The 27,281-nt window shown below is 50.8% G+C and overlaps 1 protein-coding gene across 2 annotated transcripts in view; it reads right to left on the bottom strand.

Annotated features, from left to right (window-relative positions):
- DPYSL2 (dihydropyrimidinase like 2) overlaps positions 1 to 27,281 on the bottom strand; it is a 132,324-nt gene that overhangs the window by 7,510 nt on the left and 97,533 nt on the right. For both annotated transcript variants that reach the window (XM_004775083.3, XM_004775084.3), the window contains exons 4-11: positions 20,464 to 20,628; positions 18,029 to 18,090; positions 17,463 to 17,543; positions 16,826 to 16,894; positions 11,658 to 11,778; positions 2,801 to 2,957; positions 2,243 to 2,384; positions 47 to 217 (exon numbers count right to left, since the gene is read on the bottom strand). In XM_004775083.3, the coding sequence (XP_004775140.1) occupies positions 47 to 217; positions 2,243 to 2,384; positions 2,801 to 2,957; positions 11,658 to 11,778; positions 16,826 to 16,894; positions 17,463 to 17,543; positions 18,029 to 18,090; positions 20,464 to 20,628 (968 nt within the window). The remainder of the gene's footprint in view (positions 1 to 46; positions 218 to 2,242; positions 2,385 to 2,800; positions 2,958 to 11,657; positions 11,779 to 16,825; positions 16,895 to 17,462; positions 17,544 to 18,028; positions 18,091 to 20,463; positions 20,629 to 27,281) is intronic.

The raw sequence follows: 27,281 nt of genomic DNA, 5'->3' as shown, positions 1-27,281 counted from the left end.
ACTCTAATTCATTTGGGATTGGGTCCATGCAGTTAACAGGACTTACGCTGTTGTGGGTCTTGGCAGAGATGGTTTTGACACTGTCGGGGTCCCAGATGACCAGGTCAGCATCAGATCCCACAGCAATGCGGCCTTTCCGAGGGTAAAGGTTGAAGACTTTGGCTGCATTGGTGCTGGTCACGGCCACAAACTGGTTCTCGTCCATCTTCCCAGTGACCTGAAGAGTACGACACACACATACACCCCAAAAGCAAGTTAAAAAGCTGAGGGGTGGAACACTCCTTAGCAAAAGCAGGAACACGCATTAGATCCACACAATGGATCTAATGGATGGATGCTAAGGGCATTGTGCAGAGTGAAAGAACCAATCTCAAAAGGCCACAGACCACACGGCTTTATTTCTAACCCACTCTCAAAATAACGAAGTTACGGAGATGGAGGACAAACAAGGGACAAGGTGGGGTTTCCTCCAGGGGCTGGGGTCGGTGCAACTAGCACAGGGCAGCAAAAAGGGGGGGGTCTTCGTGGCGATGGGACGAAATCTGGGTCCTGACTGTGGAGGTGGTTGCATGTCCCTACATATGGTAAAATGACACAGAACCACACGCGAACACTGCAACACTGTCACTCTGTGGGCTTGGGTATGGTGTCATAATAATGCATCAGTGAGACCGAATGAAGGGTAGACAGGACCCCTCTGTCTTCTCTTTGTTAATTTCCTCTGAATCTATAATTATTTCAAAATAAAAAGTTAAAAAAAAATTGAGGCACGGGCTCTTCAGAAAACATTGCTTGGCTGGAAACACTGGTCTTTTCAGCAGCCCTCGGCTTCCAGTCTGGCCCAGCCAGAGGTCCTAGGCCGGTGTCTGGCTGTCCGTGGCATCCCGTAGGGGCCAGCCCTGGTCTTCTCACAGCCTGCAGCTCCTCATCTCTACCACTTGTCTTCCTCTTCCCTTCAGATAGAGACTCTGAGGAAACGACTGCCTGTTTCTGAGTTAAGGAGCCCGCTCTGAAGCTCGTAGAAAAATGAGCAAAGGAAACGAGCAGGTATCAAGAGAGAGAAAGACAAATGTCAGATTAAGGACACAAAAAAGAAATTCACTGTAATCAGTAACTAAAGAATTAAGTGTAAAACAAATTCGCCAGCCAGGTCAGTAAGACTTCTGTTTTGCTGGTGATAATACCAATTTGGGCCTAGTATCAGAAGTTGGCATGAACAGCCTCAAAAATATACATACCCTCTGACCCACGAATAACACTTCTAGAAATTTCACCTACAAGTATCATTAAAGATCTGTCCAAGGATGTGTATACAAGAAGTTTGTCCCAGTTAAAAAAAAAAATCAGAAAACAATATGAACATTCAAAGAATGATGAATGAATTATACTCCAGCATTAAGATGGAAACTGCTGCTACCAAAGGTCAAGTTCTTCAGGTACATTTAAGGAAGTGGTGATATTTTCATAATACCCTGTTTCATAAAACAGGCCACAGAATAGTATAGATGATGCCAGTGTTACTTACCCACTCACACACACACATATCACACACACACGAGTGCTCTTGCACTGGCAAAAACCGGAAGGACATTTGTCAAAAATGTTCATTGCAATTATCTGAAAGATGTGTGATGAGGGATTTTTACTCCCTTCCCTGCTCTTTCTGGAATAAGGATATATTGTTTCCATATCTAAAGAAATCCTTAACAACCAGAAAAACCTGTTGTGTTACTACGTTTTAAAACACTGCAAATCAGAGCCCAAAGGACCCCCGAAAGGTTGGTGGACATTCAAAACAAGCCTGCCAGATGCCTGCAGTGGGCAGAAAGGCTAACTCCAGAGAGCCCGAAGAGACAGTTTTAAGGAAACGGAGCCCATTTCCCAGAGTGGAAGATTGCCTGAGACCGGTCACCCGGTTGCTAAAAAAGTGTTTTCCTGAGTGATCAAAAAAGTCCTTATTTTAAAGAGTCTCTGGGTTGGTCTTGTTTTTGTTTTTTTGTTTTTTTTCCAGTCTCCACTGACCCAGAGGACAACGATAATAAATACATATGTAATATTTAGGAGGAAATGACCTCTAAGGAGCTGTCTGGGATTCCCAAACTGGAAAAATACTGTCACACAAGGACCAGCTTCTAGAATTCTCTCCACTGCCATTTCAGGGCCTCTGTGAGACCTACAACCGTGAGACGAGGAGGCAGGGGCAAGCTGACATCAGTCCACGAGCAAGGCCCCTGCTCCTTACCACAGCCTTATCCCAGATGACAGACATCCGCTCCTCAGTGCCATTGGTGCCTTCAGGGATCAGGGTGAAGTTGTCCTTCCCTACAGCCTTCTGGGCAGTGTTGAATGTACAGTGGGCACTGCCAGTGACCTGCAGATCTCCGCTGGAAGGAAAACACACAGCCAGCATTTAACTAATCTTTGACATCAGTCACCCTTGGACAGATTTTTTTTTTTTAATTTGCCGAACCCGGTCCTGAAGCTTCATTATAACACTGCTGTGTATCTAAATCCCTTCCGTGAGGTATCTAATCTCTGGGTGTTGCAGCACCACACTGGAAGCCTTCTGATACCGCTCCTCGCTGGTTGACTTTCAAGATGGCACAGGTTTTATCTGGATTTTCCCCGCAGAACAATGTCAGTGTGATAATGCCCCGTTCCCGCTCTGCAATCTGAATTTTGAGAACAAAGGTCTCTCTGTGTGTGAGTCTGCTTCTGCCCACCAGGCTGTACCCTGATGGGTCAGCCAGTCTGGGGAGAGGCTGGGAATGGGGAGCGTGACCGGGTCACCAAGACTCACCAGGACAGCAAGGAGTTCAGAAAGTCCGGAGTGGTCGGGTCAGGGCTCAGGGGCGGGGAGGTGACAAAAGCAGCGGCCTTGGCCCAGTTCTTGCTCCAGTAGTGGGAGCCATCAGTCCCCAAGCTAGCAGTGATGGGCTCACCATACACCACGGTTCCTGACAAACAGAAAGACAAGGCTGAGTGCTCACGTTACAGTGCAGGAAGGAAACCCCCCTGGTGGGAATCACTGCTGGCCCGGCTGCGGTCTGCCGGCTCTTGCCATCCCCTCCAAGGAGGCCCCAGTGCCCTCTTGCAGGTGAGGACGCTGATGGCCAGACAGCCCCACCAGCCCAAGTCACCACCCAAAGTGTGCTCCCCAAGACTCCTCCTTTGGGCCCCACTCTTCTACCTCTAAAACTGCTGATTCCCACGTCTACTAACAACCTCCTGCTCAACCACGCACCCAGTCCCAAATGCCATCCAGACTTTCTCATTGGGGCCATCCATGGGACCATCCCTCCACCTCAAGGTGAACCTCACAGCTCACAAAACACTTCTCGGCTCTCCCAACACTGCCCCACTGCCTCCCCTTGCACTGCCCATTCTGGCTCTGGGGCTGAGCAAGGAAGTTAGACCTGAGACCAGTGGGCTGAAACACTTGGGAACCTGTCTACAGCCCCGCGGGTGGGTCCAAGAGACAAAGTGGATCCCTGAATCACTACATGAGGGCCACTGTCCCTGAGAGCCAGCAAAGGCACAGCCGACTTGGCAAGACTGAGAAATGAGGGACCCTGCACAGTTACACTGCCGAAATGTTAGTGTTTCCAGAAGCTTGGTCTAACTTAATACATCATCAGAGGACGTCAAATCGTGTCCTCCTCTCTGTTCCAGTGCAAGCCAGAAAATCAGGAGTCCCAAAGCCACGGAATGCCAGTGCTTCGACACCTTAAATACATCCTTCCCTGGTCACCAACATTCCTTCCCTTCCAGCAGGCCTTCTTCCTTGCTCCCGGCTCATTCTGACGCAGCCTCCCAATCACAGCTCATATTTGCTTTTGCTTTCTCCAAGTTCTTCCACACACCCCCCCCCCCCCCCCCTCATTCCCTGTGACACTTTCAGAGCGATCTTCCCACACCATTCTCTTTCATAAACTCCTCCTAAGCAGCCCTCCTGCCTTTAAGAATTGAAACAAACTTTCCAAGGAAGCATCTAATGCCCTTCCTTATCCAGCTTCGTATCAAAGTTCACCCATTCCTCAGCACCATCCATAACCCACCCGGGTCCTCACCTCCAATAACCCAATCACCACCCAATTTTGAATTTTCTGGTTCTCCACCTGATGGGACAATTCCTAAGAAAAGGAGTTTGACTGCACACAGTAGGCACTCAATAAATGTGTTTCACACTGATGAAAGGACATAATCGAGAGCATCAGCGCCGGAATTTGACCTCAGCCAGCCTTAACCACCATCAGGAATGCACCTCTCCTCGCTTCCTCCCTTCGTACACACGGCTGACTCACCCCCACGCAACCCCCACAGGGTTCCCGCTTCTCCAAGAGCATCAGCGCCGGAATTTGACCTCAGCCAGCCTTAACCACCATCAGGAATGCACCTCTCCTAGCTTCCTCCCTTCGTACACACGGCTGACTCACCCCCACGCAACCCCCACAGGGTTCCCGCTTCTCCAAACACAAGGTCCTCAAGGCCAAACACTTCCCAGTCAGGAATGCACCTCCTTTCCTCTCCCCAGCCTCTTCCAAGGACTTTTCTCTTGATAATACACCATAACACCCTCCCTGCTGCTCAAGCCTCAGGAATTTGAGAGGAGCAGCTCTCCAGCTGGGGGAGCGTAGCTCGCCTGAGGAAATCAGTTAACAATCCCAGGCAGGAGGGCCCACTGGGCTACAGAACCCAGAGGAAAGCCTCACACAGCAGGAAACCCCCCAGGCAGAACAGGGCCAAAGCTCAGAATCACCCGAAAGGCTCCTGAGTTCCTGATCCACTCAAAGCCTCCCAGGCAGGATTTGGTCTGAGGAGCCAGCTGGGCAGCTGCATAAACGGCTCCAGCTCACCCCGGAGTGGAAGAACATTGCACAATGAGAAGGCCTTAGCTGCTGCCAGCACCGTTTTTAAACGCAAATGGCCAAGCAGACCAATGCTGGGCCCTGGGCTCTCATGGGACCTCCAGCTCCCAGCTTTTGGTTTGCACATTCAGCCGGACCTTCTGACCCAGCTGGGTCTGGGGGTCCCACTACTGCCTGAGCACAGAGGGGAGGTCTCTGCCAGTCATTAGGGAACCAAAGGTTCCCACCCTAAAGGTTTCCCGGTTCTGTGGACATGAATAGGTTCGATAGAGTGGAACGCTCCGAGAACAAGAGTGGTCAGACCTTCTTTGAAAATCCATGGGCAAGCATAAACATTTTCCGGTAACTTGTTCTTGCTCTTCCTCTCCCTGAAACTTTCTTACAAGGGGCATCTGGTTCCTGTAACACCTCCTGGATGCCACAACTGTGAGTGCCCTCGACCACCGTGACCCTTCTGTGAAGTACAAATCAGGCTGGGGAGTCGAGTCCCGTCCTCTCTGTGCACAGGAACTCGCAGTTCCCCACAAAGGGGTGAACCCCGCCAGCAGCCCCCCAGCAAGCCCAGCACGGGGTCCGAGCTCCAAGGCCATCGCACACCAGAACCTGCCTCCTGAGACTGAGGACGAGCAGGACACCTGGCCCAGGGCCGAGCTAAGATGGGGATCCTGGAGAAGGAGGGAGGCATCTTGTAGTTCATGTCTGCTCTGGCCTGTTCACATTCCAAGGGATTCAGAGGTCCTTGCTGGCTCTCGGTTGATTTCTTTTCTTCAGCCCCCAAAGGCAGGGCAGGAGTTAAACCATCCTATAGGGAACCTCCACCTCCAGGGAGATGTGGGACCACCAGTAAGGGGCTCCACCCCTCTGTCCTAATGGCTGCCCAGTCTCTTCCCAGGGCACCTCTCCCATTTTATAAACCCTATATGGAAGGGAGCAGTGGATGAGCTTTTGGACCTGTGCCAGGCCACAGACCACACTAAAGTGCGTGCCACAGAGAACTCCCAATAATAATAAACCATGAAATAAGCTGAAATTGCCTTCACGCACTCCTCCAAACACACTGCTGACTCTTCCTTGGCAGCAGTTAGACCCTCGTGATTTTCTTCTCCAGGCAAAGTCTGAACTGAAGGATGTGACCCCAAGCCAGCCTCTGGCAGGCCCTCTAGCATGGACGGGAACTGTAAGGCCCTGGCGGTGGTGTTTGTTCACCAGGAGCCCGGGGCCTGAGTGCATCCGGGGAGAATAAATGCGAGGCTGGGGTTTAGAAGTATTTGACAGCTCCCGGCTCTGACAGTTAGGTCATTTCCCATGAACGAGAAGCAGGAGGACAAATCCAGAGTGGAAACAATGGGAAACCACATATGTGTATCTCAAAAAGCAGCCATGAAAGCACAGTAAGAAATTAATGGGGGGGGGGGGCGCGCCTGGGTGGCTCAGTGGGTTAAAGCCTCTGCCTTTGGCTCAGGTCATGATCCCAGGGTCCTGGGATGGAGCGCCACATCCATCGGGCTCTCTGCTCAGCAGGGAGCCTGCTTCCTCCTCTCTCTCTGCCTGCTTCTCTGCCTACTTGTGATCTCTGTCAAATAAATAAATAAATATCTTAAAAAAAAAAATCGACAGGGACACACACACACACACACACACACACACAGAACCACTCTCCCTCTCCTCTCAGAGAGCCCACAGCCAGAATTCAACAGCCTAGGGGCTCTCCACGGATAACCAGCACTACCAGTCCATGGAGTGCTGGGTCAACAGATATGCATAAAATATCACCACTGGATTCCCCTATCAAATATGTCTCAGAAGAGGCTAAGTTTGGGTTGACCGTGGATTTGATTCCTTAGAACATTTCTGTCAAACTGAGTCTAACAAGAGTGGCTGGTTCTTCCTGATGATACTGGGCAAAGTGGGGAAAGTAAAGGATGAGTCCGGCGATTCAGACTCCCGGCCCGAGCGCTACAGAAATGACACAAAAGTTTCCACATCTGCCCTGAAAGAGAGCCTTATCTCCGGTAGTCTCGGAGTTCAGATGGCTGGAAACCAACCCCAGAGTCTCATCCTGCAATTGGCTACACGACAACACGGCACTAACTCCCAGCCTGGCAAGGGCCCTGACTGGGAAGGAAGTCTGCCTCTAGACAGCCTCGGGCTCGGGCCGCGCGACCTCGAATCTTCCGAGTCCGTGGGCCTGCCTGGGTTCAGACCTCACAGCACCCACAACCCTGAGAGCCTCTTGCTTCAGACCCGTCTGTTTCTCTCTCCTCCTCTTCCCCTACCCCTCATTCTCTCTCTCCTTCCTTCTTCTCTTCCCCTGCCCTCCCTGCCTCTCCATAGACATATATGGGCTCTGTTTCTCTGAAGAGCCCTAACCCAGATTTTGGTGAGACTTTATGACATTCACAAGCCAACCCATATGTCAAGATCATTAAGTTGTGAATTAACGTAATGCTAAGGCTTCATCCCCAAGTTGGGGTGGTCCTCACGGGCCCCACGAACACAAGTTTCTCACGACGCTGGAGTCATTCCGATTGACCCACAGGGCATAGGAAGTTTTGGTTCCAGCTTGGGTTCCCAGGGTTTAACATGCCTCAGCAGTCACCAGATGTTCTGAACATATCCGCCTCTGATCTGCCTCTGAGTTACAGGGGTGGGGCGAGGAGGATGGAGAAAGACGTCTGTCAGATGAGGTTATCAGGCACAGCTGACACACTACCATTCCTACACAGAAGGCACCAGCAGCCATGCTAGATTCCATTCATGGACAAAGCGGAGTCTGAGGGAGCCATTTCTAGAGAAATCCCCACCCTGGACCCTCAATGAAAAAAGGTGGCCAGGCGTCTGGAACCATGGGCTGGATGACCTGGGGCAAGATATTTACTTTCTGCATTTGAACTTCTCTTCCACGAAATGAGCCTACTGAATTGACCAATGTCTAAGTTCTTCTGAAGAGGAAAAGCTGCCCCCAATATATTTTTCCAGGCTGTGTCTTCATTTCCTTATCTGCAGAATGGGGTGGATGATACGTAGTCCTGCTGATGGGCACAGCACAGAGGAACAGCCCAAATGATGCCGTCTCTCCGGGAGATGGAAGGACAGCAGGTGGTTGCGCTGGGTCTAGTGCACATAGAATATCTTCTCACTTATGGCCATCTCCCATCCTTACTAGCCCATAGACCTCCTGTCTCAGACTTAGGACCAGCAGCCTTCTAGGTGGAGAAGCACATGGGCATTAAGAAGACATAAAATCACGGTCTTTCAACCGCTCCCACTGTAGAGAAATGTTGAGTCCCCTTATGCAGCCTGATCTCCCTGAGACAGGTGGGGTGTGTCTGTAAACAGTGGCCCCTTCCTCTGTGTGTTCTAACCATACCTGGTGTGCAACTGAGCATTTCCCATTATGACTTTCTATCCAAGTGTCCCACCCCAATGAGCGAAGGAGTTGAGGGCTGGGACCATGTCTCGCCTCCAGTGCAAAAGTCTGCAAGATCACATAATAAAAGTTTGCTGAATAAATGAAGATTTCATGTATCCACTTTACAGATGAAGACAAGGAGCAGCAGAAAACTGGCAGTGCCTTACCACCTGCCATTGGGGACCGGAAGAACGCACCTGAACTAGAATCCTTAGCAGAAAACCCCTAACCTGGATCAGCAGGCATCCTTGCTATACTTCCAACCAACCCTTTACTCTTTGACCATGAGAACAGTGGGGAGTTATTATAAACGTCTGTAGGCCTATCACCTCTGTTAGGTGCCATCTTCACCCTACAAGATAAGTCACTATCGCTAGCCCCTGCCCTCGCAGAAAATGAGATCTAGTGATGGTATGGGAACTGCCTGGCATCACATCCTCATGCATGCGAGCTGGGATTTGATCCAGGACAGGACACACTAATCCCAGAACGCAAATGTGTAATAAAACCTTATCCTACTTCCTTCTTGGTTGTTTGGGAATCTTTACTTCTGTATTACACACAACTCTACTAAGTGACAAGCTCAAGTTTCTTTTTTTTTTTAAGATTTTATTTATTTATTTGACAGACAGAGATCACAAGTAGGCAGAGAGGCAGGCAGAGAAAGAGAGGAGGAAGCAGGCTCCCTGCTGAGCAAAGAGCCCGATGTGGGGCTTGATCCCAGGACCACAGGATCATGACCTGAGCTGAAGGCAGATGCTTTAACCCACTGAGCCACCCAGGAGTCCCACAAGCTCAAGTTTCTACCAGGTTTGTCAAGAAACAAAACCCCAATGGGGACACCGGGTGGCTCAGTCAGTTAAACATCTGCCTTCAGCTCAGGTCATGATTCTGAGGTCCTGGGATAGAGACCACATCGGGCTCCCTGCTCTGTGGGGAGCCTGCTTCTCCTTCTCCCTCTGCCTGCTACTCCCCCTGGTTGTATGTTCCCTCTCTCTGTGTCAAATAAATAAAATCTTCAAAAAAAATAGAAAGAAAGAAAGAAAGAAAGAAAGAAAGAAAGAAAGAAAGAAACTAAACCCCAACACATACCAGCACTGCTCATTTAAAAATAATCTCAAAACATGAAGCTACTCGTGTGGCTCTTCAGGCCTGAAGTCAGGCACCTGACAATCAAGCCCAATCCTACCACACACTAGCTCTGAGCTTCGGTTTACTCAGCTGCAAAGTAAACCAAAGCACAAAAATTCCTGCCCGGGCTGCCTCCCAAAGTTGTTATGATGAAGTTCCAACAAGACGGAAAGAGCCTTAAGAGCCCACAAGCAAGCAAGGATCTCTAATTCTTGCTCATTAGCACCCAAATGCACCGGAAATTCCCTTCTGGCAGCTCAGGCCCAAGGAAAGCAAAGGGTTCCACAGACTACAGAAGGTCGGTTGGAATGCAAAAGCCACCGCAGGAACTGTGTTGGAGGCACCACACTGAGGACTCACAGGTGGAAGGTTCTGGAACAGACCAAAGTAGTCCCTTCTTAGTGCTCACTGCCCAATACACACACAGGGTCAAAGTCCAAAAGACGACAGAGGGACTCATCAGGCACTGGGGTGAGAGTATTAGAGCGGGGCTGGACTTTCCAGTAACATACTCCATCTCTCCTTTTCAAATAAGGAAACTGAGGCACGGGAAGGAGAAGCCCCTGAGCTGCCCACCAAGCTGGCTCACAGCACTCTGAGCCCCAGATCAGGGCTGGTGCCAGCCGCCAGGACCAAGTTCTCAGAGACTGACTCCTCCACCCTCCTGTTTGGACAAGTGAAAAGTCTGAATCAGAAAGCAGGTTCTCGGGTTTTCCATTCTGTTAAATGGAACGTTAAATTATATTAAAATTATGTTAAAATGCCCTATGCCCTATGCCCCAGGAGACTCTTAACTCCTTGCCTATTATCATCATCTGGGTACAGCATGGTTCCTAAAATAACTAAAGCTACCCACTCACTTCCTCTTTCCAGACACTGTGCCAACTGTCCCCATGCTCCGTGGAAGCAGTGGTTCTGTGATCAGTGTTAGGGGCTGAGGCTGAAGCAAACATGTGCCCAGAAAGACAAAGGGCCCAGGCGAGGGCGGGTCACTGACAGAGATCATCCACAGCATCTCCCAGAAAACAACTCCACGCTGATTCTGAGTGGATACCTTACTCCAGTGACTGTCGCTTTACTTCGAAAAGGCAATTCCTACTAGCAGCCAGGAGAGGGCAGGTGTCCAGGAGGATAGGAACACAGCAACCCTGCGTGGCCAAGCTTCCAGGCAGAGGCCCCCGGGAGAGCTCCAAGGAGCCCGGGCAACGAACTGCTGGGTCCGTCTGGAAGCCATCATCTCTGGGGACAAGCTGACTCAGTGGTCATTGAGCAATCTGTTCTAGGACTCGCACCAAGTCACCCACCATTGAAGGACTTCTACGGTCCTTCTGCATGCGATCACATCCCGCAGAAAACTGGAAACAGAAGCATAAAGGTCACACCGCTCCCTTCTTGGCAGAGAAAGAAAAACACAGAGATAAAGGGACAGAAAGAGAGAACGAGAGAGAGACCAGGAGAAAGCCAGACAAAGATCAGGAGAGAAATGATGAGGCCAGGACATGCACCCTCACAAACCAGGTGCCATTGGGCTGTCCGCAAACCTGGACTCCCAAGCCCAGGACACGTGGGTGGTGTGAGGACTCAAAACCATGGCAGATGACAGGAGAGGTCTGTTGCATTCATAACGTATAAGGGGTGCCACGGACCAACCTTTGGAAGCAGCAAGGGAGGCTGTACTTAGTCAACTAGCTCCCAAGAAACTTCTCAATGGGCTCCCTAGTGCCAGCCTCAGCCCCGAATAGGTCAATATAATTTACAGGAAGCGACTCAAGCACCCAGAGAACTAGACATGAGGAGGGCCTGGGGGCAAAACGCTCTCTGCCCTACTCCCTCACAACACTGTCTTACTCACCCGGGCAGAAATCACTACCAGCCACAGAGCAGGGACTCATTTTGCAATAGAATGCTCTCCAGAAGGACTCTGGGGCAGATGGACACGGACGCCATCTGTGTGCCTAGTTTATGGAGACTGCATCGAGTCAAGGCCAACTTGTCTATGGGGGCGGGGGCGGGAGGGAAATGTGCTCACCCACCCACTCTTTGTGCGCGGCTTTAAATAGACAGTGACGAGGTGGCCGCAGTGGAACAGACGGAGAAACTGGAGCTCCCTGCCTCGCTCGGTGGTAATTAGGTTAATGCTGGAACGTGATGAACACAGCCCACTTGGCACGCAGGTCTGGAAAAGGAGACGCCTGCCTCCCTCGCGAACCTGCCCTCAGTCAGACAGCCGGTAAGGCAAAACTCACCCTTTTTCCGGGCCTGGGCGATGACTTCGGCCGCACTCTTGCTCATCACCTTGGTGACGTACAGGGGGCAGTTGGTCTGGTTGGCGATGGTAATCGAGCGGTTCACAGCTTCAGCCTCGACCTGCAGAGGAGCACGTGGATGTGAGAGAGCTGTACCCAGTCTGCACCCTCAACCCACCAAGGGAGGCGGAGAGGAATGAGAGGCTGCCACCACGTCCTCAGGGTTTTGCCCTGAGCAGCATCACAGGAGGGGGATGGGACTTTCCCAGGGTAACTCAAAACAGGTGGGTGGAAATGATGGGGCAATTCCTTCCGAGACCCTGTGAGTGGCTGGAAGGGTGCCCAGCAGACCTACACCATCAGCATCAGCCGGGAGCAGCTGATAAGAAATGCAGACTCTCCAGCCCTTCCCGGAACCAGCGGATCAGTAACTCTGGGGATGGGACCCAGAATGTGGGTTTTAAGAGCTCTAGGTGATTTTTAATGCTTGCTCCTCTGAGAAAACCACCGGGCACGGATAGGGATTGCCCCCAAGTCAGTGCTTTCCTTCCAGCTGCAGGGTCTTGAGTCAAGCCATCCAGGGATGAGATTTTTGTGCTGGGCTTCTATCTGACACTCATAAATGGGACGCAAGGAGCAATGTGACCTTACAGGGCTCTGGGAGCAGGCAGATTTGCGGCAAGCCATGGTCTTCAGTATGGGTAACATGTCTGTGGCTGCACAGGCTGGTATGAGCCTCAGTGCGGGATGGGAGAGCTGTTCCAATTCACGATTCCTTAAACCTGATGCTTCAACGAATAATAACCCAGAGACACCAAGTGATTGCTGCTGACTACCTGGCCAAGTAAGACTACTGAGCGCAAGGTATACCCTACAGATATATGTGTTAGAACGGACAAGTGCAGAGCCCGTGCAATGGTAGAATGATGGCTCTCAAAAAGCCTTTTGTTCCCTCCCTAAATCCTGGCAGAAGCTGGGACTTCAACACCTCACACCAAGGGGCCAGTTCAACTCAGATTTTTTGTATCTTCTGTGCCCCACCCCCAAGAGTTCCCTGTGTAGTGCCTGGTACACAGCAGCGCTCCAAAATCTTTACTGAGCAAATAAATTACTGTATTGTATGTTAACAGTTAAAGCGAGCTGCTACTTTTCCTAAGAGGTAGCTGAGCTCCTAACTGAATTATCTTAGCCAACCAAGCTTCTACAGGAGCTGGACCAAGAGCTGAAGTTCTACAATGGCGTTAACTGGTAATCTAATTTCATAAACGAAGACAACTTCATTCACGTTGGTCCTTTCGGGCATCAGCTATGTAAAGAGAGAGGCCTCAAAATTCAACGGCAAACCAAATGGCTCTTGCAAAAGCTCATTAAACCTCCAAATGTTTTTAATTCCTGGAATAGCTGAGCCACCCGCCCGCCTTCTCCCTGACTCCAGTTACAACAGAAGTGCCTCTGGCCAGGGGCAGCACAGAGGAGGGACGGCCAGAATCTCTGAGGTCACTTCAAGAGTCCACAGTGTGAAGCGCGCAAAGAACTTCTCTAGAAGCCTCATGGCTTCCCAGGGGCGCCAGTGACTAACCCAACTAATGGGCCCAACACCAACACTTCTGAAAGTGAACAGAGGCACTATTAATAACGGCATGGAAGCAACGGGCACGGGCTGGGACTGTCCTGGGTGAACTGGAATGTGAAATCAGACCAACGAGGAAGTAAATGGAGCGAAAGTGCCAGTTCTATGGGGGGGCCTACAGGATGGGCATCCCGGGGCCCTGTGTGGATTTGCTCATCCTCCGTGAGGGGAGCTCTAACCCCTCCCCCGCCACAGCACATGCCCCAGTGAGGGCACAGGCCTGACTACAAGGTTACCTCATGCAAAGAGGTCACTTAAACCCCAAGTCTCTGGGTTCCTTCCAGAACCGTCAAGGGATCCACATTTACCCTTCTGTGTGTACCTGTGCATACCCCTTACACGCAATGAATGGATTTAAACAACACCCACTTGAAATATTGTGAAAATACTATTACAGCTCAAAATTTTTTTTAAAAAATTGTGTTTATCTCAGTAGAGTTATCAAGGGGTTGGAGAGGTCATCCAGCCTTGCTGATTTTTTAAGGTCAGGCACCCCAAGATCCAGAGAGGACAGCCACTCACCTAGGAACACACAACAGTGTCGGTATGCACCAGACAATCAGAATACACAGCAGTGTCTGTACACCACACACCCTCGCACGCCTGTCCTCCATGTCTCATAGCCCAGCCGCACTTCCGACAGGGCCCCGCTGGAAAGCTCCCTTCTCTGGAAATGGTATTTTGTCCCTGTCACCCTCATCCCTGTGTCTCCCACTTTCCTCCCTGCTGCCAGTCTTCCAGCCCAGAGCCCATCACAGTCTTCCCTCCCTACTTACTCTCCACCTGTCTCTTCCTCCCCATCTCAGCCTCAAGCCCCTCCGCGTTTGTCTTGCTGTCCCAGCAGGCCCGGTCATTATGCACACGGGGTACCACCGGGCGGCCAGGCCGTTTCTAGATTTCCACATCCCCGGTGGTGTCTCCTCTCCATCTTCCCAGCTGGGCCTGGGGAGAACCGAGCCAAGTTAACCACCACGATGTGGCGACAGGGCACAACACGGGAAGGAAGGACGTGTTCCTATGAGGTCAACAGCTGCTGGTGGCAAGCGGGCTGGATTTCCCTCACTGCCCTGCCTAGCTCAAGCTCCTGCTCTCTTCTCTTTTTTATCCACAGAGGGTCTAACACACGACAGATGCCCCGAAACAAACAGAAAAGTCATCACCAGGAGCTGGGGGAGAAGGTGGCGGCTCATGCCTGCTAGCTCAAGGGGCTGTCCTTAAGGGTGGATCTGCTCAGGGGAAGAACCAAATGCTGGGGCCGAGAGGGAGCCTCTGATCAGCTAAGAAGCAGGGGACCCTGGAAAGCATCCACTACAGCCCCTTGTGAGACAACAGGGCGCTGCCCAAAAGCCCAGAGCTCCTCAAATCGGAGCACTCCAGACCTGCCAGTCCCCAAAGGAAGCCTCATAATCCACGGCTGGGGATGTCGAAATTCTCCACGCAACAACTGCTACAAGGGAAACCTCCTGTGTCTGATCGTGGAAGAACGGGTTTGACTTTAGCGGTCAAAAGAGCAACGAGAACAACTCTCATCCAATAGCTTTTGCCCATTTCACAAACCCTGGGCTTGCATCTTGTGTTTAAGTCTGCAGGGATCTGGGGATACTAGGACAGACAGAAGGAAAAAGCAAAGCAAGCCCCCAGGAAGGCTCTTACAAGTTCAACAAGATTCTGGCTCTCAGAAGTAGCTTCGTGAACCAAGGTAAGTGGCACTGGCTCTTCTCAGAGGGCAACATCTCCTCCCCCACCTGCAACTAGGACAACTGGACAAAGGGGAGAGCACATTCTCTGAGCCAGGTGTCATCACTGGTTACAGGGGCCCACCAGCTTTATAGTGAGCTGGGGCTCCCCAGTGTGCGTTTGTGTGCACATGCACACACAGGTGCATGCGTGCAAACATGCAAGGGCAAGCATTCCCAGTATGCGTGTATACATGTGTACACGTGTGTGTATATGTTACATGTACACACTAGTGTACAAAGCCAGCCTTGGGTACTCTGAGCATCAGCGACGGGGATTATCGCCCTCTCTCTACGATCAGTTCCTCCCCAAGTCCCTGTCCACCAGCCCCAGCGATAGCACGCACAGGGGCCACAAGAGTCACTTTCAACCTCCCTCACCCATGTGCCAGCCCCAGCTCAGCCCTTCGGCTTTCTAGTGTGCGTGGAAGGTTGGACGGTGTGACAGGAACCCTAAGGCCCGGAGCGGGACCGGACAGTACTGGAAATGTCACGGTTTCTGTCCTTCATCTGACAAGAGGAGGGTGTCCTGAGGGCCACAGATGGTGCCAAAGGTGCCCTGGTGTGTGTGTATGTCTGTGGCTCTGTCTCTATGTGTGTGTCTGTCTGTTTCTGTCTGTGTGCATGCGCATGTATAGGAAGAAGGGCAGGACAAGGAAATACAAATCCTCTGTGTGTGCAGGACATTCCAAGGGCCTCCTCCCCCTTCTCTTTTTCCAGCTTCTTTCTGACTTTCTTTCTCCTTTTCCAGCCTCACTTTTTTCCCCAAAGTCAGAGGGAAAAAGCTATAGATAGCCTGCCCTCCCACCCCAACCCGGACAATCTTGATGGCACCTTTGGACTCCAAACCCTTACAAATCTATCTTCTTAGGGGGAGCCGGTGGCCCCTGCACCACAGGTCAGAAACTGCACTCTTCCCAGGGCCAGAGGGAACCTCCCGTTCTCAAGCTCTGTGCTTTGCAGGCACTGGTCCCATTCATACTCCTCTGATCAAGCATCTCCTTCCACCTGTTGCCATAAGGAAAAATCCTACTGCTAAAGCCAACAGCCAGCTCCTTGAGGACTGTCACTGCCTGTCACTTCTCTCTTGTACGAAGAGTCTGTTGGTTTCCATGAGACACCCAGCATTCTCTTTGCTGAGAGCTGACCAGGTCCACAAAAGCCTGACCTCCACGGAGCCTTTCATCAAGCAGCTGATTTCCGAAAAGGTCACATATTCTAAGTTTAGAAAAACAGACTCCCCAGTATGTATGATGTGAGTACCTCCCTTCTGTCTCACTAGCCTAACCATCCAAGACAGTGACTCTCACCCTGTGTGCTCCTGCTCTGTGATCCCTCAGTGTCTGGAAGATTGTCTGCCCCTCTCTGCTGATATCCCGCCCAGACCTACCATGGAAAAACTGACAATTCTCCTTATGCCCTTTAGCAATTTAGAAGAGTCTTTAGATCCCCATGACGACGTCCTGGCGATGGTGAGATTCTGGAGGCCCCACATTATGAACCACGAAACCCACATTGCAGGAGGCTAATAAGAAGCTGTTTGTGTCTACCCAAGAAAGGACGTGGTGGCTCAGAGACACAAGGGAGAGCCTCCAGCTAAACAATCCCCACGGCTCTCCTCTACAGCTCAGGCGAGGACCTCACACTGCCTACATAGACACCCACACATGTAACCTGTGACTTCTCAGAGGGCCCAAATTCAGATCCTGAAAAGCCCCAGTCTCGACGGGAAGTGGGTTCTATGTGGCTCTGGCGGCCCCCAGGGGATACTGAGTCATGCGTCCCATTCAACAGATGTTCACCTCCTCAGGCCGGCTCAGCACATGACCCTCGGGGCCTGTGATGCCCAGATCCAGGATCCTCTGCTGTTCCTGCAAGGTTGAAAGAAAGCCAGGCCATCAGTGAGAGCTGGACTGCACATGGGTCTGATGGCTAGAGATCTTTGACCCAAAAAGTTACTCGGGTAAGATGTAAAAAACGACCCTGCTAACCGCTCAGCCCTCATCCCAGGACCTCGGGAATAGAAGGGCTCACTACACTGTCCCCAGCCCTACCTGAGCTCCCAAGTGTGTTCAGCTCTTCCCCTGGGATGCTGAAACCCCATGTGTGCCCAGCCCTGGGCCACAGTGTCAAATGTCTGTGTGGGGTCACCCATCCCGCCCATCCTGCCCACCCCGGAGGCAGCTCCGTGCCAGCACCGGGACAAATGGCTCCTCTGTGGAAAGGGAACAGGCGGAGAGCCCCATAAAACACAGGAAGGTGCGTGTCACCAACATCCGTGCTGCCAGTGAGACTGCCAGCCCTGGGCCCTAGGACAGTGGCACTGGGTCACCCTGCTTTTTTCCTCCTTGCAGCTGGCCTACAGAGTGCCTTCCCTTTCCCGAGCCCGCCGCTCGCCCTGTAGGTCACGAAGACAGCACGAGGAGGAAAGCGCCGTACCTCTGCAATGATGTCACCGTTCTCTGCATGGACTTGGGCGATGGCACCGATATCCCGAATCACGCTCAGGACTTCATAGATCTGGGGGGGAGAACAGAGACAGGGGTTTCCATCTCCCTGTTTACAAGCACAGCCATGCCTCTGCCAGTCACAGGAGTCAGAAACAGCACCCATGGCTGCTCCTGCTCAAGCCAGCTCTCTTGACAAGCCCCAAGGTCAAGGCTTCTGGCCCCCCGTGGCAGAGCAGGACCACCCAGGAATCAAGAGGAGGCATGACCTAAAGGACGGGGAGTAGGTGAGGCTCATGGAGGACACCTCTGGGCCATGTTGTCCCAAAGAGGGAGCTCCAAGGCCTACTCCAGAGCCTGGTGGAACACCAGTCCTAGGGGGTGGCCAGGACACTGGGGTCATACCCTCCCTAAAGGTAAAGTTACCCCAGGGCCCTCATCCACTAGTCATTCCCACGAAGCTAAGGGACATACACTGGAGGCAGCTTCCAAGACAACAGCATTGGACCCAACGTACTAAATGCCCGTGAGCTTGGGCAGAAAGCCTACTTTCCTTACCTGGGAATCAGTTAGCTGGAAGCGATCCTTGAAAGCCATGTACACAAGGAAGGAATTGACCCCTAGTGGATAGACAAAACAGAGGCAGAAATGTGACTTTAATGCATAAACCAAATAATCCAGAAGCAAGTAAGAAAGATATGATTCAGTGCCATATGTGTATAGAGAGAGAAATAAAGAGAGGAAGGACAGGAGAGAGAGACACACACAGAGACAGAGCAGAGAAACAAGGATAAAGCACATGAGGTAAGACATAAAGAGTTGGTAAAAACAAAAAACAAAAAAACTAAGACTGGGGTGCAAAAGTGCTTTTTAGTATCCTGACAGTTCTTCTCTAAGTTTATTGAAACTGGAAGTTGCCTGCTTTGTATATCCAACCAGATACACAGCGCTGTTACTCACAACAGCCAAAGGGCAGAAGTGTCCACTGACAGACGAATGGATACACGAAATGTCATGCAGCCATACAACAGGACGGAAATCCTGTCACATGGATGAACCCTGAGGACATGATGCGAAGGAAAATATGCCGGTCATTAAAGGGCAGACATGCAGGACTGCATTTATATGTCAAACTTACAGAGACAGAGAATTGGGCTTTACCAGGGGTTAGAGGAGGGGGCAGGGGTGAGGGGTTGGGGTTTGTGTTTAACAGGTGTGGAGTTCCTGTTTGGAAAGATTAAAAGTTCTGGGGATGGAGAGTATAATGATGCCCACTGGACTGTACATTTAAAAGTGACTCAGATGGCAAAATTTAGGTTATGCTGTATTTTACCACAATTTAAAAAATTAAAAAATAAAAGCTGCCCTCAACTGTCAGGACTTTAAGAACACAAATGAGAAGATTCGGGGGGATGAAGATCTGTAATAAATGCCTCGTCTTTGGTAAATCAACTACTCCAAGCTGATTTTTTAGAAACCTTTTAAGTAAGAAAGGGTCCAATAAGCCCATGTCGCAATTCTCACCCTGGCATTTCAGAGTCCTTGTCACCGAGGCACCAGACCGGACATCCCTGTCCCACATCCATCACAAACATAAACCACTGCACTGACAACCTTCTAGTCCTGGAGCTTAATTCACGCCACCTGGGGTGCTGGACGCTGCCCCAGGTTCAATGGCTCAGGACATCCCAGCCTTTCTCTCCTGCCAGGCAACAGTTGCTATGGGAACCCTCCTGGCTGATCTGAAGTCAATTTACTTTCAGTATGGAAAGTTAAACCCTCTGGGGCCTCAGTATTCTCAAAAATAAGAAAGGTCAAGGGTGACCTACTTTCTTTTAGGTGGGATCTTCATACCAGAAAGAATCTTAGGATATCTAGTCTAATACTCTCATGTGAGAGATTTTTCTAAAATTGAGACTTAAAAAATTTAAGTTAATTCCCAAGGTCATAGGAGTCCAGACTTTCATTCTGGGTGTTTTCTGCCACGTTTATGGATACCTGTCATACCCATGCCTGGAGATTTCCCTCCTGCTATTTTACTCACAGCTCATGGTACTTCTGAGCTTAGAAGTCTTGGAACCTGAGAGCAACAGGTGCATCCCTGACAGTTAAGATCCAGTGAGGTCAACATGTCACCCCAGGAGTCTAGCCTATAGCCAAGCTCCAGAGGGCCCCAGCAGATCATGGGATTTGACGATAACACCCAAACTCTCGAGGTTCCTTTGGACAAAACGGTTCCAGAGATACCTTGAGGTAGTTCCCTTTCCTCCAGCCTCCCCGTGAATCTTCCAGGGCCCAACCTCTGGAATCCTACTCCCTAAAATAGTCCTATGGAATAAAAAAGAACTTGGAGACCTGAGTGGCTCAGGTAGTTACATGGCTGAGTCTTGGTTTTGGCTCAGGTCACGATCTCAGGGTCATGAGATCAAGCCCTGCATCGGGCTCTGCGCTCCAAGGGGAGGCTGCTTGACATTCTCTCTCGCCTTCTACTCCTCCTGCTGCCACTCTCACTTCCTCTAAAATACATAAATAAATCTTTGTTTAAAAAAGAAAGAAAGACTGTTCAGGTTGTCCCAGAGGCTCCTCACCCTCAAATCTTATCCTGGTTCTTATGGTTCTGTACAAAGAGCTTTCCAGAGTCCCCCACTCAGCATCCTGGGCCCCCGCCCCATGACTGCCCAAATCCTTGGCCTCAACTCTGCAACCTGGCTGGGTGCAGTTCCCTCAAGCCAGTAAGCTGTGAGCAGCTGTTCCATAAGAACCAGTCCCCATGGTGAGGCTCAAGTTCTCATGTCCACAGAAGCTTCTGCTACTGCACTGGGTATGGTCATCTCCAGTGGGCCCTAGCTGCAACCCTCTCTCCTGGCAGATGAGGAGGTAAGGCACAAAAGGGATCTGCTAGCGAGATTCACAGAGCAATCCTTCACAGAGCTGCACTGGCTCAGGCACCGAAGGTGGACTCTCCCCAGAGCCCACTGGTCAGCACAACCTACCGTGGTCCTTCACCAGAGCCTCCATCTCCTCCTGGATGCCCTTATGCCACTCAGTGATATCCACGTGCAGAGAGTAGTCACAGCACGACTTGCTGTCAGCCCATTCCCTCCACTGGTCGAAGGCTGCCAGCAGGCTTGTCCCAGGCTCAGGCACGACATGGTCAACTAGAAAAGAAGAGACACCAGTCGTCACCAACAGAAGTCTTGAGGGCCAATGTCAGCAGCTGTTTTCCCATTACAACTTTGAACAAGGCTCCTTGGGTTCAAAATCGAGATGGTGATCTCTATAACCAGCTTATAAGAATAACCTGAAAACAGCAGACTCCCCCAGAGGAAGAAAGCAGAAACTTGGCATGGTGTGAGTGATTACCCTGGTGAAACCACGCAGGCACTGCCCAGATCTGATCACCCAGTTCAAAGGACCTGAAAACACGTACCTCGGACACATTTCACAGACAATGAGTCCTTATGGACAATGGCAGTGTCAAATGGCCGGCCAGAGCTGCCAGCCCTTTTCGTGTGAGATAGCTGCCAGTGAGACGTCCCCACCAGACGGCAAGGAACTTGAAGATGCTGGACCACAGCCATGCAGACTGGGGCTTTTAAAGGTTCCCGGCATATCCAATCTCTCTACGCCGCTCATATTTCTGCCGCATAATACCACTTTGTAATTTAAGGGAGATCTTTCGTCTTAAGAACTCAAAGCATCTTTTAAAATGGTGGTTATTGTTATATTGGTATTGAGTTAGGCGGAGATGGAGGACAGGGGACTTCGGACTCCAGCTGACCTGAGTTGATCTCTGGCTCCAACACCTACCAGTATGTGCTCTTGGATAAGTGGCTTAATCTCCAGCACCCTAAGTTTCTGGATTGTTTCAAATGGGGATATGAACTGCCACACACATTTCTTAGGAGGACTAGATGAAACAGCGTTATCTATTGATTTTCTGTCATTCACTTATTTAAATCCTCCAACAGCCTCCCCTTGCTCTTAAGATAGGGAATCGAGTCCCCAGCAAGGGCCGCAAGATTCTGCCCAGCTTGGCTCTTGCCTATATCTGCAACATCACTCTGGATTATCTCTACCTTGCACTCTGTTCTCCAACCACAGGGGCTACCTTTCAGTTCCTGCTCCCTTCTGCCACAAGGTCTTTGCAGAGGTACCGTATCTCTAAATCTCAGAGAGCTCATACCCGGTTACCCTGATGATAAGCGGTTTACCAGAACAACTACTCCCCATCTTCTACACAAAGACACTAAAATATAAAGCAAAAAGGCTAGTCCAAGGTCGAAGCAAATTTACGCAACAAAGAATATAAAACCCAGGACTCCACACACCAAAAGCAATGAATCATTCTTCTAAATAAAATATTAGATTGTCTACACCCAGGGAAGCAGTTCTCCACTAAAAAAAAATGCCAGCCCGGCAATGCTAGTGAGCTCGAATTTCTGAAACGGATCAAATCTTGCAGATGCTGCTGAACGGTAATCCACTGAGCTTGGTTTTATAGGTCTCAAAAATGTGGGGCTCTAAGCTGAATCTTCTTTTGATGAAATGCTTTCTTAATAAGCAATAGTGTATGTAATTAAATGGGTCCACGCACCGCTGGACCCATAATTCTGTATCACATACAGAATTATCTAATGAAAGCAATGAGGACGTGCACTGGGAATGCGAGTCGGTTCCATCTGTACAATGCTAACATAGAAACCCTGACAAAACAGTTCCAATTTTCTTAAACTGTGCCCCACCCCCCCACAATGCCAGAAGAGGAAAGGGGGAGTGGGGGGAAGAGAAGGAGGAGGAGGAGGAGGAGAAAATATGACTTTGTGGCCATCACAGAATCTCCCTAGTCATTTGCCGGCTTCATTGCCCGTCCCACCACAGCACTCTGCATAAGCTGCCAGATGGGTCTTCTTAAGTCTTTCCCCAGATCCTGTCACTCTGCCGATGAGTCTTTCGGTAGCAGTCCACCACCTTGAGAATCCAGATTCAAATCCCCTCTACTCGTCCCGTGGACTGGGTCTCATCTCACCCTGGTACTCTCTGCCCCGAGCCCTGCTCACTACCATCAGCCCCCAGCTGTTTTCATTCCTTGACCTGCCTGACCCCTCCCACCTCTGGGCCTTTGCACCAGCAAGCAGTTCTCGCTCCGGAAACCCAGTCCCCTGGCTCTTACTTGGGCATCTTTGCCTCGTCATCACTATCCCAGGATCGCATCCCCATCAGCACTCATTTCTGCCCCTGTCCCCCCTACCGTGGTTTGCTATCTGACTCCCCCCCACTAGGATGTAAACTCCCTCTGTGCCGGGAATGAGTGCCTGGATAGAGGAAATGCTCGATGAACGTCTCTGATGAATGAATGAATGCTCCCGTCCAGCGCGCACTCCTCCCGGCAAAATCAGGCCGAGCACAGAAAGAGGTGCCCTTCCAGGAACTCGGCCAGATTTTCCTGTTCAACCTCAAGTAGATGTTCGGTCGTCTGGTGCTAAGCTACTCAAACTTGAGTGTGTTTAAGAATTCTCTTGAGAGCTTATGAAAACACAGGTTCCTGGACATCACCCCCAGAGTTTCAGATTCTGTAGGTCTGGGCTGAGAATTCCCATTTGTAGTCCTCTCTCTTGGAGCAGGTCTGTGTGCCTTGAGCCTGTCTGAACATCCCTGAGTGCAGATCTCTTCCCATTTCCTTCTCCTACCACCTGAATTCACTCCTGCCCATTTTACCCCGAGGGTCCCGTTGAATGACCCAGCAGTGTCTGTGATATGATGGCTTCCCTCCGTGTCCAAAAACAGCTCCCAGAGTGACAAACTGGTGCAAACTCAGGACACAGACAAAGCTGAGGGCTCCAGGGAAATTCACATGCTTCCGCTAAGAACTGACAGCACTCAAGTAACGTGGCCGCAAAAAGCTTCCTCGTGTTTTCCCACAGATCTCTTCCCATAGGAGCTCTCTCCGGGGAAAAGCTGCTGCAGGGAACAGGGCAGAATGTCATCCTCGCTTCCGGAGGGAGCAGAGATTCCCCACTGAAGACACAAGCCTGCAGAGGATTTGTCCAGAACTCACAGGCCTTCCCTCTGGTGATTTTCCTCAGCTATCTGTCCCTGCAGGAGCCTGGCTCCTGCCTTGCTGCTGACGTTCCCCCTCCCGTAAGAGGTGAGAGAAAGCTCCTCAACCCAGCCATCCGCCATGCAGGGAAGAGAATGAGCCTGGGGTCAGCAAGCTGGGTCTGGCTGCGGCTCTGCCCGGCTGCGTCTACTCTTTGGGAACTCCATTTTTTCATGCATAAAACGTGGGCCTGAAACGACCGACTGGGAGGGCTACTGCAGGTTAAGGGAAGCCTGTATGAAAGCACCTGGCAAAATGTCTGGCACACACCGAGTTTTCATTCCCCTGGGATGAGCCCTCGGCAGCATGCTGCGGTTTCGGCGGTAGGCCCGTGAGTCTGGTCTAGGAGGGAGCCAAGAACGTGCCCTGGGACAGTGGCCCAAATCGACGAGTCACAACCAGGGTCCTGCCTCTAGAAGACGCCAGCTACTTCCAAAGGACTGTTATTTCTTCTCTTAAAACTGTCAAAAGACCCCCAGTTTTTGGCACCTGGGTGGCTCATGGGTTAAGCCGCTGCCTTCAGCTCAGGTCATGATCTCAGGGTTCTGGGATCGAGTCCCACATCGGGCTCTCTGCTCAGCAGGGAGCCTGCTTTCCTTCCTCTCTCTCTGCCTGCCTCTCTGCTTACTTGTGATCTCTGTCTGTCAAATGAATAAATAAAATCTTTAAAAAAAAAAAAAAAAGACCCCCAGTTTTTTAAACAGCTGAATGGAAACGTAATTCACATACTACACGATTCGCCCATTTAAACTGTACGAGTCAACGGTTTTTAGGCGAGTCAGAGAATTGTGCAACCATCGTCACAATCTAATTGCGGAACACTGCCCAAGAAAGAAACCCCATACCCATCTGCCGTCCTTCCATTCCCTCCTAAGCCTGCTGCTCCAGCCCCAGGCAACCACTCATTCAGCCTGTCTCTGTAGATTTGCCCCAGTTGGACATTCATGTAAACGGAATCACAGAGCATGCACTCCTCAGGGTGTGGTTTCTTTTGCTCGACATCACGTTCTCGAGGACCATCCACGCTGGCGCAGGCGTCAGCCCTCCATTCTTCTTTATTGCCCCGAGTGCTTGTAGTACCCTATTTTTTTTTAAGATTTTATTTGTTTATTTGTCAGAGAAAGAGAGAAAGAGAAAGATCACAAGTAGGCCAAGAGTCAGGCAGAGGGAGAAGCAGGTTCCCTGCCGAGCAAGGAGCCCGATGTGGGACTCGATCCCAGGATGCTGGGATCATGACCTGAGCCGAAGGCAGCTGCTTAACCAACTGAGCCACACAGGAGTCCCATATCCTATTTTTATATTTAGAGGATATTGGCAAGGTGCTGAATGCAAAATATATAAGCTCTTCCTTGAAAATTCAAAGAGAGAACTCCTCTGAAGTTTGCAGGATGCAGAAGACCCCATGTTTTCTTTGTTGTTGTTGTTTCTTTTTTTAAAGATTTTATTTATTTGACAAGGAGAGATCACAAGTAGGCAGAGAGAGGGGGTGGGGACGCAGGCTCCCCGCTGAGCAGAGAGCCCAATGCAGGACTCGATCCCAGGACCCTGAGATCATGACCTGAGCTGAAGGCAGAGGCTTAACCCACTGAGCCACCCAGGCGCCCCCTATGTCTTTAACTTTAAACTTTGAGGTAACTACCGTTTCACAGGCAGTTGTGAGAGATCCTTGGACCCTCCACCCAGTGGAGGTCCCCCTCCTTGACACAATCCAAGACCCCAAGTATTTAAAAGGCCAGCAGGTGGTGTCTATGACCAGCTCTCAAGTGACCCAGCATAACCAAAAAAGTCATCATCGTGGTCCCTGCTCAGGAATTGAAGTGGCTGAGCAGGAACTCCATCCCAAAAGTTTCCTGGAGAGAAGCAGGTGGAGTGGGAGAAAGAGGCAGACAGAACTGCTGGGTCCCCCACTGGCCCCAGCCTCTCTGAAGCCTCACACATGGATGCACAGAGGGCAGAAGTTCTAGAAGCTCCATTTAGTACATGTACCACCTCGCACTCCCCGTGGCACTGAATCTATCAGAACTGCCCATATCTCCTGCCTCCCATTCCAGGATCCTCCCTCCCTCTCTCTCTAGTCCCTGCACTTAGCCATCTGTGCATCTGCCTCTCCCGTTCCCATCCTAGATAGAATCAGCAGCATTGAATTAAAAGCAAATCATCAGGGAGATGACGGATCATCTGTGGGGCATCGAGCTGCCACCTACTTACTCAGCAAAATGCTGGGTGACCTATTCAGCAGAGAATAGCTTTTTTTCGTGGAGAGATAAGAGCCTTCAGGAGCCCCCCCCCACCCCCGCTGCCAGTTAGAGTAACATGATTTTGTTCTGGAAAAAAAGCAGGAAGGGAAGAAAAAGCACCTGTCCTCGGGACATCGGGGGCTCCTGGAGAAGCGGTAAGGGAGGAAATGGAGCTAGCACTAGTACCTAAGCCACGGGGTTCCGGGGAGGTGGAAATGAGCTAGCCTGGGAACTCCTTAGAAGGATGCCAGCTACAGAGCCGTGCTCAAGAAACACCAGAAAGAAGGGGAAAAAAAGAAACACCAGGAGGGAGACAGTTACACTCCTTTATAAGGAAACTGCCAAACATAAACCCCTCTGAGAGGTAGTTTGGGTGCCTCCAAAGCACACGGTTATGGGGCTACCTACTTGCCTTACGTAAATATACTGCTTCTTCAGCAAAGCATTATTCTGAAGATCTGGAAATACCTCAAATGTTTGTGCCTGATTTCTCCTCTACAAACCAGTGACATGCACATCTCATAACACCTTTGTGAGTGCTCGGTAAGGCAGTATTAGTTAACAATGAAGTGCTATTCTGATAGGAGCACATCCTCTTCCCTGGGTCCCCCAGAGCATCAAGTGGGAGGGAGGACTGGCATACAGAAGGTGCTCAATAAGCAGAGGAGAGACCAAAGGTCACACATGCCTCTGGCAAGAAAGGTCCCTGGCCGACTCTAGAAACGGAGCATGGAGGAACCTCTTCCTCCAAAAGGCCCAGCCATGGGGTTCTGTGATTGAACACTCCGGTCCAAGGCTCCCTAGCATTCCCTAGGAAAGCTCTCAGAGCACACAGCTTCCCCAGCCATCTGCCACACAGACTCTCTGCGGCTGGGTGTTACACCCCTGCCCTCCTGAATGCTGGCAAGGGGACCCACCGCAGTGACTACCTTTAACAGAAGTGTAATTCACACACTTCACAACGGGAGGAACAGTAACAATTATTCTTATCGAACACTTCCTACATCTGCTGCGATGCCATGCGTCTTTTGTGGATTATCTCATTTCATCCCGACTTGGGCCTGCTAAGGCTACCGCCAGTGTGGGTCCCCACTGTTCAGCTGGAGAGGAGAAGCTGCGCACAGGGGGGTTAAGTAACCCCCTCGTATGACTTAAAAGGCAGAGATGCGTAGAAAAGACCTGCAACATTGATACCCCCAGTGCCACGGCCAAGCAAGGCCCTGGGGAGAACTCTGGAAAGTGGTCAGTAACGTGGCCATAGCTGTTACCACTGCTGACTGGCTGAGGTGGAATGTGAGCCCAGAAAGTCTGACTCCAGAGCCTCTACTCTTAAAAGAGGGGGGGCGGGGTGGGTCACTGAGACGTGAAATGGAGACTTATCCCTTTATATTTTATAACTACAGCATGTAGCTCAATTAATTCAATAAGTAGAAAACTGTATAATTAGCGTAGCAAGTCCAGGAATATTAACTCG

This window comes from Mustela putorius, unplaced genomic scaffold (genome assembly GCF_011764305.1).
Source record: "Mustela putorius furo isolate JIRA1106 unplaced genomic scaffold, ASM1176430v1.1 tig00000242_pilon_pilon_pilon, whole genome shotgun sequence".
Classification (NCBI taxonomy): domain Eukaryota; kingdom Metazoa; phylum Chordata; class Mammalia; order Carnivora; family Mustelidae; genus Mustela; species Mustela putorius.
The sequence above is the reverse complement of the archived record's forward strand: the minus strand, read 5'-3'. Positions and strand labels throughout refer to the sequence as shown.